Source organism: Polypterus senegalus, chromosome 7 (genome assembly GCF_016835505.1).
Source record: "Polypterus senegalus isolate Bchr_013 chromosome 7, ASM1683550v1, whole genome shotgun sequence".
NCBI lineage: Eukaryota > Metazoa > Chordata > Cladistia > Polypteriformes > Polypteridae > Polypterus > Polypterus senegalus.
The window spans coordinates 23,628,150-23,640,580 of NC_053160.1; the positions used below are offsets into that span (position 1 = coordinate 23,628,150).

The 12,431-nt window shown below is 36.4% G+C and overlaps 1 protein-coding gene across 1 annotated transcript in view; it reads left to right on the plus strand.

Moving 5' to 3' along the window:
- Positions 1-12,431, plus strand: part of LOC120532402 (leucyl/cystinyl aminopeptidase) — a 102,861-nt gene that overhangs the window by 13,541 nt on the left and 76,889 nt on the right. Inside the window, exon 2 of the mRNA XM_039758359.1 lies at positions 11,123-11,963. Within this exon, the coding sequence (XP_039614293.1) occupies positions 11,123-11,963 (841 nt within the window). The remainder of the gene's footprint in view (positions 1-11,122; positions 11,964-12,431) is intronic.

Consider the following 12,431-nt stretch of genomic DNA (forward strand, 5'->3'; position numbering starts at 1 on the left):
CATTACAAGTATATGTTTGAGTTCTGAGGAGAGAGAACCTACAGCAGCTGAAATGGGTAGGTGGGGGGACTTAAAGAAATTAATTCTGAAATACGGGTATGTTACAAACTAATTGAGCAGTTGAAATATTTTTAATGAGTAAAATAAATAAGAAACAAGAGCTTTTAAAGTTTGGTTTATTCCTATATAGAATAGTTTGGAAAGCTGCTAAAATATTTTGAAAGTAAAAACGTGCACCTTGAGATGAAAGATGAAAAAAGCAAACTTTTTCAACACCTCTGTTCAGATTCCATTCAGTGTTATATACAGGGGGTCCTCGAATTACAACATCTCGACATATAGTGTTTCGAGTTTACAATGCTCACTCCCATAAAAACGTAAACAAATTGAGATGTGGAATGAAATAAAGGTAAGGATTTTTTTTTTTTCTTTTCATTAATTTTTTCTTTTACTACAGTACAGTATATTTATGTCCTTTTCTGTAGCTTAGTTATGTTTTTGTGTTCTAGATTATGATTTTGCAAATGTGTTAGTATAGGTAAGTGACTTAGGCTAGGGTGTGTTTTGGCTTACACCAAAATTCAGGTTACATCACTGTTGTAGGAACGGAACTGTGTCATAACCTGAGGACTCCCTGTACAGTATCCTTAATATTATTGCAATTGCATTTAGTAGGTTTTCACATTATTGTGTATGGAATGATTTGTGAAACAGTTTTCAATTGATATTTAAAAAAAAAAAAAAACTGTCTAAGGTCTCTAGACAATGAGTGAGCAAAAGGGGTTAAAGTAAGCTGGAGGTAGCCATGCATTTGGATTGACCCTGTTTTCTTTTCAATTGGGTTCAAAATGGAAAGCTATTCAGTCCTGCTTCCACTGGGTAAGGTGTAATGTTACATTATGTTATGAAGTTAACATCTGATTATTGGCATCATAATTTACAGTGTTTTTATAAGTATTATTCTTGGACACTAAATGAGATAGTAGAATTTGGATGACTTTGTAAGGCTTAAAACAAAGGAAATGTTCCATGAAACTACACCTTGAAATATTTTAAGAGTAGTAGGACTTGTACTAAACAAATCATTTCCAGCTCAATAAAGCATGGAGGGAACTCAACATGCAAGAGTGAGTGAGTGCAGCACTTGATCTGTGCCAGCTCCATTTACTTCCTTGGAGACCAGTCCTAACTTCAACTTTTCATATGACTTGTTAACACCCCATAATTACACTTTTGTATTATGTCTTAAGTTTACCAGAGAGACAACCTGTTATGAAGAGTATGAGCAAAGACATTTTAAGTGTTGAACTGGTACTTCCTTCAGGGAGTCTTACTGATAAATGGTTCTTCCAGTTGAATTTATACAAAATAATTACCTTTTATTTTTAATGCTTTTATCATGATACTTCATGTTTCATTCATACAGTGGGTACGGAAAGCATTCAGACCCCCTTCAATTTTTCACTCTTTGTTATATTGCAGCCATTTGCTAAAATCATTTAAATTAATTTTTTTCCTCATTAATGTACACACAGCACCCCATATTGACAGACAAAAAAAAGAATTTTTGAAATTGTTGCAGATTTATTAAAAAAGAAAAACTGAAATATCACATGGTCCTAAGTATTCAGACCCTTTGCTCAGTATTTAGTAGAAGCACCCTTTTGAGCTAATACAGCCATGAGTGTTCTTGGGAAAGATGCAACATCACTTGTCATCACTTGTCCAATACAGTCCCCACAGTGAAGCATGGCGGTGGCAGCATCATGCTCTGGGGGTGTTTTTCAGCTGCAGGGACAGGACGACTGGTTGCAATCGAGGGAAAGATGAATTGCAGCCAAGTACAGGGATATCCTGGAAAAAAACCTTTTCCAGAGTGCTAAGGACCTCAGACTGGGCCGAAGGTTAACCTTCCAACAAGACAATGACCCTAAGCACACAGCTAAAATAACGAAGGAGTGGCTTCACAACAACTCTGTGACTGTTCTTGAATGGCCCAGCACAAGCCCTGACTTAAACCCAATTGAGCATCTCTGGAGAGACCTAAAAATGGCTGTCCACCAACGTTTACTATCCAAACTGACAGAACTGGAGAGGATCTGCAAGGAGGAATGGCAGAGGATCCCCAAATCCAGGTGTGAAAAACTTGTTGCATCTTTCCCAAGAAGACTCATGGCTGTATTAGCTCAAAAGGGTGCTTCTACTAAATACTGAGCAAAGGGTCTGAATACTTAGGACCATGTGATATTTCAGTTTATCTTTTTTAATAAATCTGCAACAATTTCAAAAATTCTTTTTTTTGTCTGTCAATATGGGGTGCTGTGTGTACATTAATGAGGAAAAAAATTAATTTAAATGATTTTAGCAAATGGCTGCAATATAACAAAGAGTGAAAAATTGAAGGGGGTCTGAATACTTTCCGTACCCACTGTATATAAGGTTAAAGATAGGTGAGAGAATTGACATTTTAGCATTTTTCAGTATGTTGTATGTGTACAGTACAGCATGGTTTGGTATAATGTATTAATGGAGGAAGCAGGTCCCGTTCAAGTTTAGAAGTCGCACTGTCTTTTTCTTTACCAGAGTAGGGTCACGTCAGGTTGGGGAGCATGCACTGGTACAGCACGCTCAGGATTCAGATTGACAATACCCCAGGCAATCCTCCAGTCCCGCCCCCCCCAGAAGTGACCATCTATCTGCCACAGCCAGGTGTTATGTGGTAGTCCCCTTGGTCTGGTCCAGCTGCTCGGATCCCCAACGGCGAGAATCCTGCGAGCCGAATCATCCTTGGGGAATCAAGCCACATGGCCATAGTTCTGTAACTGATGCCCTCTCACAATGCAGGTAATGTTCCTCATTCAGGACTCAATGGGCAAGTGCTCATTTGACACAGAAGTCAAACCAGCAGTACCCAAGGATTCTCCAAAGAGACTCCGTACCAAAGGATTCCAGTCTTTATCTCAGGTCTCTGTATAGCATAAATGTCTCGCAACCATATAGCAAAATAGTAAACAAAGTCGACACTCTCTCCTCAGACAGACACACTGCTGATGGCTTTGCCTAAAATGTCATTAAAGGCCTGGATCTTGGTTTTTATCCAGGACACTTGCAAGCCCAGACAGATTCCTCACTCCGCAAAGATCACAGCTTCATTGGCAAAGTCAAAATCCATGAATCTTTCTTTACCAACAGATGCCCCACAGCCGTTGGACCCCAAGACCCTGCCCAACACCCAGTCCATCTGCCTCCACTCTGCACAGCACTCACAGTACAAGTGTACAGGCCAGATGTGATATCCAACAACTTTGGGTGGATCTTTCAAAGTCTAGTTTGATCAGCTGAGTCGAACATTTTATGAAAATCAACAAAGGCTGCAAAGAAACTTTGCCGATATTTGTGTTTGCACTCCAAGAGAAACCTCAGTGCCAGGATGTGGCCAATAGTAGACTTCTTAGGGCCGGTTTATACTTCACGCTCAGAACGCGTACGCGCCCGCATCATGGCTGCCACGCGTTCCCAGCGTTCATTTCATGCGTCCTCTGAGCAGGTCCTCGGAAATTAACTTGACACGTGAGCGAGTTGCAGTACCAGCAAAAAGTCGGGGGGCGCTGTGTGCTAAAAGTCAGAACATGATGTCAGAGTCTCTATTTACTATCTACATGTGACAGAAAGCCTCTATGAAGATCCTGCGGGGATCGATGTGCGTGCTTCGCTGTTTGATATGGTGAAGCAAAATGCTGACATACAGATGCATTCGTGGTGCTGTTATATTCAAGCGTCGCATTTTCCGGATCGTAATGACACGATACATTTTAAAGTCTCGCATACCATCTTTTGTGCAGTCTTTTTTTGCAACTTCACAACAGCAACATAATGTATAGCGCTGTATTTGAGCCACTGAGAAAAAAATAAAGGACATCGTGAAAACGTGTATTTTGTGCATAAAGTGGAAATTGCGGCTTTAATCTCGAAATGTCCATTTTAACCTTGTAGTTTACTTTGATTAAAGCAGACCATCGTAAACGTCATCCCAGTTTTTAATCGCTACGAGCTTCTTGGACCTGACAGCAGCGGCAAGCAGCAATAGATCACCACACAGAACAAATTAAATGTATGATACTTCAACTCTGTGCACATTTACAATCTTTAGATTTATACCTGATATCACTTTCATGATGAAATGCATTAAAGTGTGTATGTTACATTTTACATATAATTTCATTTAAATAATGAATACTGTTAATAATTACACACATGGGGGGAATAATTACACACATGGGGGTGACACGGTGGCGGAGCGGTAGCATTGCTGTCTCGCAGGGAGTTATGTTACTGGTATTTCCTGCTTGTATTCCACACTGTGCTCCGGTTTCCTTCCAAAGATTTGGGGATTTGGTGCCGCTAAAATGACGCTAGTGTATGTGTGTGCTTGTATTCACCTTGCGATGAGCTGAGGCCTCGTCCAGGTATTGTTTCTCACTCGTGCCCAGTGCTTGCTGGAATGGACACATCCCCGGATTGATGGATTTAATCAATAAACATCCTTTTCAGAGATATTACGGTAAGGTGTCATCGGAATTTAATGTGTGTTCTAGGCAATTCACAACACAGAGAAGCCGAACATGTTCTCACCGTGATAATATCTTACAGTACCACCTGGTGGATTCCTCCAGATTTATGTAAAGTACGCGCGCAAGTATAAGCATTACAACGCTTGCGTAGCAGGAGCATCCACTGCAGCATGCGTCGTGTTGCATGAAGTATAACTCTGGCCTTAGGCATTAAATCAGATTGCTTTGGTAAATTTTGCCTAGAATAATAATAGTGTTTTAGTATCATGAATGCACTTCACTCGAATTTGTAACATATATTGGCAAAATATCAGACAGTTATAATCTTGCATCCATCCATCTTCCAGTCCCACTTTTCTTGAGTAGGATCACAGGGAAGCTGGGGCCTATGCCAGCTAATATAGAGCGCAAAGCAGGAAAAATACCTGGACAGGGTGCTAGTCCATAGCAAGATAATCACACTTACACACATTAGGGCCAATTTGGCAATGCCAGTTCATCTAATCTGCATGTCTGTGGACTATGGGGGAGAAACTGGAGCAACCAGAGGAAACCCACACAGCCATGGGGAGAACTTACAAACTTCGTGCAGGAAGCACCCAGAATGTGTACCCTGGCTTCTTCACTGCGAGGCTGCAGCATTACGACTACCCCACTGTGCTACTCTTTGGGCGACCATGCATTATTTATCAGAATTTTGAATTAAGGACAATCACTGAAATTGTATTTATTGTCATTTGTGTACCAATACAAATGTGCCATAAAAAATCTTCTGCATGTTATTTTGAATTTTTCAGATTCATTTTTAAACTTACTTTTAAAAAAGAAACATCTTGTCAAAGGATTTCTTTGTATTTTAATTGTAATATTGTAATTTTAATTTATTTTTTTATTTTTTATTTTTATAAAGTTTACATTTTTGCAGCATTCATTTTGAATAGAGACCCAGTTTGTACACCAGTCAGTCAGTGTTTCTCAACCATGGTCCTGGGGACCCCCTGTGGCAGCAGGTTTTTGTTCCAACCAGCTTCTTTTTTTAATTGGACTCCTGGGCTAATTAAGTTATGTGTTATTTCACAAGTTCTGTGTTTTGGTAACAATATAGAAACTAGAAAACTAGTTTGGTAAAATATATATATATATATATATATATATATATATATATATATATATATATATATATGTGTATATATATATATATGTATGTATATATATGTGTGTATATATATATATATGTGTATATATATATATATGTGTATATGTGTGTATATATATATATATATATGTATATATATGTGTATATATATATATGTGTATATATATATATATATATATACAGTATATATATTAAAATGTACCAAGCAGTTATATGGGACTAATGTATTTTTTTCTTTTTAATGTTATTTTCATCTTGATTTTCATTCTACTTTTCTAGGTGTTCTAATTGTTTAATTAAACCATTATTTACTAATTAGTGGGTCTAATTCTAAAGTAGTTGCAGCCTTTGATTATTCAGTGTTGTTTGCCTGGGTGTCTGCTCTGCTAATTTTTGTCATTAATAAGATGCAACAAAGGGGAAAAACTGTGCAGAGAAAGGGTAAAATATAATGAAATCAACAAAAGACAGTTAATCATTTAAATGTACTGTATAGCAAAAGCAGAAATATTTCTAAATGTCTTAAATGTAAAAAGCATCCTGCTGTGCCTTTCTGAATGTAGAATAAAAGAAAAATACCAGCTAATTAAATGAGATCAGTGTTATCAGGTGTTGTCACTGATTAGGAATCTGGTTGGAACAAAAACCTGCAGCCACAGTGTACCTCGAGGACCGAGGTTGGGAAACGCTGAATTACAATATAGTTTATAGCAAGTTAGATAATAAAGAAAAAAGCAAGATTTAAGGATCACTTTTAATGAGCCATCAGTTATGACTTCGACTACACATCCATCACCCCCCACTAGTTTAAGAATATTACTGATTTAAAATAATAAGCTTTAATAAACTTAACACTTTTTTATATGTCTGTCATTAATATTACTGGTACAGCTCTCAATACAATCCTTCTCTAAAAGGACCCCATCCTCTCTAAAGAAACTGTTCCATTTCTCACGTACAATATTATTAGAGTAACAAACATAGGATTTAATGGTTATTTATAGAGAAGAATTGGCAGGCTTGTTCTTTGACCTCTGAAATACATAATCCACTTTCTATGCAAGTAGCAAGCTATAAAAAGGTGCAGTTTACTGTGGTGGAAGGCTTTTAAACTAACAAGATTAATTTTAATTGTGAAAAGTTATGTGAAATTGCATCTTGATAAATTTTACTAATATTGTAGAGGTAAGAATAGCACAGTTCTGTCTTTATTCATAATGTAAGATTTTTTAGGTCAGTTTAGATAAACAAAGTTGCTACATTTTCAACTTCTGTATCACATTACTTCCGCATGATTAGATCTATAATTTGTGCATTTTAATATCTTTTTTTATTTTTTATTTGCAACAGTAAGGACATTTTTAAAATTTTGAAGTTTATCACAGTTACAATGTGCTTATTAGTGGAATAGGTTTACAGTACAGTGTTAAGCTGAAAAATTTGTGATTAAATTGAGGTTTATTAGGAGAAACAAGAATGCAATATTTAAATTACAGTACCTTGAATGAGTTTGGGAAGGATTAACAGACATCAAAAGCCAGGCACTGTGGAATATAAGAATAAACATTAATAGAACTGGAAAGGCTGACTCTTCAACCTTGATTTTAGCTTTAAACTGATGGTATTAGACCTAGGTGTGTTCAGTGTCATAACCTGCTATCGATACCTAGTATTCTATTTAAAGACGAGCCAATAAAGAATACCAATATGAGTACTTTTAAAATAATGAAGCTAGATTTCCAACAACAGACATATGTAAAGGATACAATTTCCAGGTAATTTTTTATTAAATTATTGAAGAATTTTATTAACATAATTCACAGTAACATGTGTAAGTCTGGGTCTGAATTTCACTTTGGCGAATGGATTCATATCTCATGCAACACATTTATAGACTTCAGGGGAAATTTCAAAGAGAGTTTAGAATGAGACAACATCATTATCGTCATAATCGCAGCCATGAGCACCACCATCTGTATAATTATCATTTTCCTAGTTTACCCAGGTTAGCCGATTGCCCCCCACCAAATCTTTTAATTTTTCTGTTTGCGGTCCATGACATCATTTTTTGGGTGAGACCAGTTCTTTTGAAATAGTCTGACGTTACCCATAACGATGTCTTGATTGTCTTCCCTCTGGGCCTTACCGCTTCAATTTTATGTAACAAAACTTTGCCAAATATAGATCATTTGTTGTTTTGAGAGTTAAATATGCATTTGTACATTTAAAAAATTACCTGAATAATAATAATTTATGAAAAGTAACATTTCATGCAATTTGTTTCTTGCTTCCCATTGTTTTATCTAAGTAGAGATTACTCTACTTTCCCCTTTTGTATTATTAATATGTGGCCTTTGTCAGAATGCCTCAAATCTCATAGACTTACCAATGTTTATAAGGTATTGTACCATATAACTTCTCTCCACCTTCCCTTCTACATCTCTTACCTCAGGCAATTAGGTGTAGTAAAAGACAAGCAGGAGTTACAATTTAAACAATGTATTATAGATAATATTCATAAATAATAACATTATGCAAAGTACATTTGAATATTGGCAACCATACAACCTGATAAATGGTGATGTGTAGTTTCAGTAGGCACACAGACTTGTTAGTTACTTAAAATGTCTCTACTGTAGTTAAGGCATCATTTGTGGTCAGCTTTCTTTAGAACAGGCTGCATGCCTGTCTCAATATGGCTGCCGAGCTGTGCTCTTCATTGTGTTGTCCTTTTCAGTTCATGGTGTGAGATGGTCTTTCATCATTTGGTAAGAGAGAGAGGGTGAGGTAAAGCAAGCAAATTTTATAGGTTTTCTGTCCAACCCCTGCAGCCAGTAGGACGTCATGGTACTTAAAGGCTTCTGATACAAGCCAGTTCCCAACAGCCATACTTCAGACCAGTGGGTGGATAGAACATCTTCACACCTGCCCCCAAAACCATATGTTAAGGTAAAGCTTGGCAGTTAGGCAGCTTGGCTTTATGTGGGGGTTGAGAGGGAGACTTTAGCAGAGAAACACTTGCCAAACTGGTTTGAGGCACTTCCCTCTCCCAAACCTATCATAAAATTCAAAGAGAATTCAAAGGGGGACCAGAAAGGTTCTCACTAATGTAACACTAATATTACATTGCTTTGCCTAATAAAAGCAGTGTGTGTGTGTGTGTGTGTGTGTGTGTGTGTGTTTTTTTTTTCTCTTTTCTTCTTTTGGTAACTGCATTTCATATACTGGTTATATTTTGGAGTTGTCCCTTTAAAAAGAATAACTGAATTAATTAGCATCCATCCATGTAGCTGATATTGCATACTACATTTCATTTACTCGTGTGCATGTAGCTACATGTGCATTTCCTCTTTTCATTGCATTTGTGTTGTTCTACTGTTGAACACTCAATTACCTTCAATACCACAATAAGCTGTAGAATGTTTGCATTTGTTACTTTTTTGTTTTTGGCAATGAACTAAGCTGTTTTTAGCTGCCCTGTTAACTTTGCCCCCCTATAAGGCTGAGCTGTCTCTGTTACCTTATATGTTAAATCGTTAGACTGGTCTGCCCTACCATAAGCTGTGCCATACAGTTGTCTTGATGATAATGAATGATCTGACTCTTGATCGTAGCTATAGTGGCTACTACTCATAGCTGAATGACTGGTCACATGATTACACTTTCACAGCACATGGAACATGTATTTTTACTGTAACTTGATACAAATAACAACAGGCTTTTAATTAAACAAAAAAGCAGCAAGTTTTTACTTTTAATATAAAGTACTCAATGTTAAAGTTGAAAGTAAAATGCTCCGTTATTGTAGTGCAACACTGAAATTCACAGCCTGTAAATAAAGTAATATTTAGATTACACTGGATCTAAATTCTCTTAACAATAACTTTTTTAAAAATCCTAATCATAATTCATACTGAAATAAACACATGGCTTATTAAATATGAGTCTGTGGCTTTTTTGTCAAGTCGGAAGTGGATTGTGTGCAAGATCACCACATCATGCCAAAAAAGTGCATAGCAACAAGTCTTCCTACTAAGTTCCATCTTAACACTTTCAAGGCCCTGTCAACATAAAACAGGAGAAGGCTAGGCATCTTTTGTCAACACTTAACAATTATATTAGAGTGTACTGTTTGTTTCCTCTGCTAGAGCACAGCAAAGACTGTAACATTGTGTATTCCAAAGTTGACTTTTTTTTCCTTACAGTATGAAATCACATACTGGCTGTCACTATGATCAACAGAAGTGACCTGCACAAGAGGCTTTCCATATTGTTGATGAGTAGGATTTTACACTGTCAGATAAGAATTTTGAGCTGGCAGGTGAAACATTGAAAGTGGCATTGAGAGAGTGGTAGTGACTTATTTCCAAGTGTAATACTAGGGTGTTGCACCATGTTAGCCATTATGAATGTAGTGAGAAGTCAAGCAAACTGACACCTTTTATCAGCTAACTAAAAAGATTACAATATGTAACCTTTCGAGGCAACTTGGGCCTCTTCTTCAGGCAAGTGTAAGTAAGAGAAAGGAAATACCATTACACCGATGTTTTATTTTCAGGTCCTTCCTCATCATGGTTCTCTTCCCTTAATAACTGAGCTCAATATTAACAGATCTTGCAAGAGATGCATTTGTTACTTGTTGAAAATATTCAATAAGTTCTTTCCTCTGCAACCTTCCACTATATTTACATTCCCCATCTCCTTCATATCTCAACATTTGCTTAACATTTCTCTTGGTTAAAAAAAAGTTACATAAGTAATATGTAACAAGGCAAACTATCAATATCTGTTGGCAACTATTTTCGGCATCAATTATTATTATTGTTAGATTAGTTTTTTCAGTGCTACTATTTTGATGAAAGAAAGTATAAAGTTCTTGCAGAATATATGATATTCAAAAGAGCATAGTGCCAGAGATATGGTTTAGCTTGTCTAGCCATTCTATGAGTAGTGAAGGGGACAGACTATGCTGATACTGCTGGAATAGGCATCTCATTACCCTTTAGGATAGGATTGACGAGCTTTGTGTGGATAGGAGTGATGAGCTTTGTTGAGCTGCTTGGCTGTTTCTCGTTCAGATTGTTCTAATATTCTAGTAATGTTTATGTTACATTAAATGGGTTCAGAAAGTAAAGGGATAAATGAATGTTTTAGTTTTAACTCTACATTCCTTCACTTGACACACTAAAACACAGCCACACTTGAACACCCACTGGGGCTTCTTTAAAATATTTAGTAAGTCAAGCAACTTGGTTAAAACATTGACATTAACAAACTTTTGGAGATTAATATATTTAATTTTTTGGTGTGTTATATACACTTGTATGTTAGCTACATAAACCTTTACTGAATTTGTTTTTTTTTTAATTATATGTGTTCATGTTTGTTCTTTTAGATCATATTGCTTTACCAAGGAATATGATTGAAAACAGCATGTTTGAAGAGGAGCCAGATGTTGTTGATCTAGCAAAAGAACCACCTCTCTATCCTCTAGAACCTGATGATGCTGTATATGAGCCAAGAAGTTCAAGACTGCTGGTGCGAGGGTTGGGAGAGAATGAACTTGACGAAGAGGAAGAAGATTGTGAGTCTTCAGCACGCCTTCTAGGAATGTCTTTCATGAACCGGACTTCAAGTCTACGCAACAATAACTCCTCCTACATTCGACAGGAATCTAATGGTTCTTGTTCTTTTCCATCAGCTAGAACTTTATTTGTTGGAGCTTTTGTACTTCTTGTTATTGCAACTGTTGCTATGGTGATATATTTTCTTCCAAAATGTAACTTTACTAAGGAAGGCTGTAACAAAACTGACCATTCAGTGGAACCTCTGTATCCCATTTCGACAAATGGTAAAATCTTCCCATGGACCAATATAAGATTACCTCGGAATGTTATTCCAGTTCATTATGACATTTCGCTTCATCCTGACTTAATCACTATGACATTCAATGGTTCAGTTACAATCAAAATGAAAATCATTGAAGAAACTAGGAATATTATACTTCATAGCTCTGGTCTGTCTCTCAATGTAAAATCTTCAATGGTGGAGGGAACCCACAGAAAAATCTCTGAGATGCTTGAGTATAAACCCTGGGATCAGATTGCCCTTGTATTTCCAGAAGATCTGCAAAAAGGTCAAACTTGCATTGTGGAAATTGAATTTTCAGCCAATCTTTCAGATACCTACAGTGGTTTCTATAAAAGCTCATACAAAAACAAGGATGGTGAGATCAGGTAAAATTAACCAAGCTTGTTCTTGATAGTCTTTAGCATTCTTGTGGAAGTTCTAGATCACTTAGTTTTTAGTTTTATATATGAATTTTTATGTGTTTTGGTAAGATCGAAATGAATAAAGCAGTACAGATTACTAAAATGTCTGTTTCCTTAATCTTAATCATGTTTAATTTAAGAATTGATTAGCTTTAGAAATTTATTTATTTTCGGTCTTGTTGTATTAATGTTTTTTTTCTGTTAGTATTGAAGTTTACAGGACTTCAGTATATGTTTAGAATTGGTTGAATCACACTCTTGTCTCAAATATTTCTTCTAGCAGATATGTTATAATAGTATGGGTTATTATAATTTGGGATGAGCCTGCACTATGTTTGACAATGTACTGGAATTCAGAGTTTATGATCACAAGTCTGACACTTTATGCATTCCATTCATTTTCTTTTTTCATTTTTCCATCCATCAGCTTTG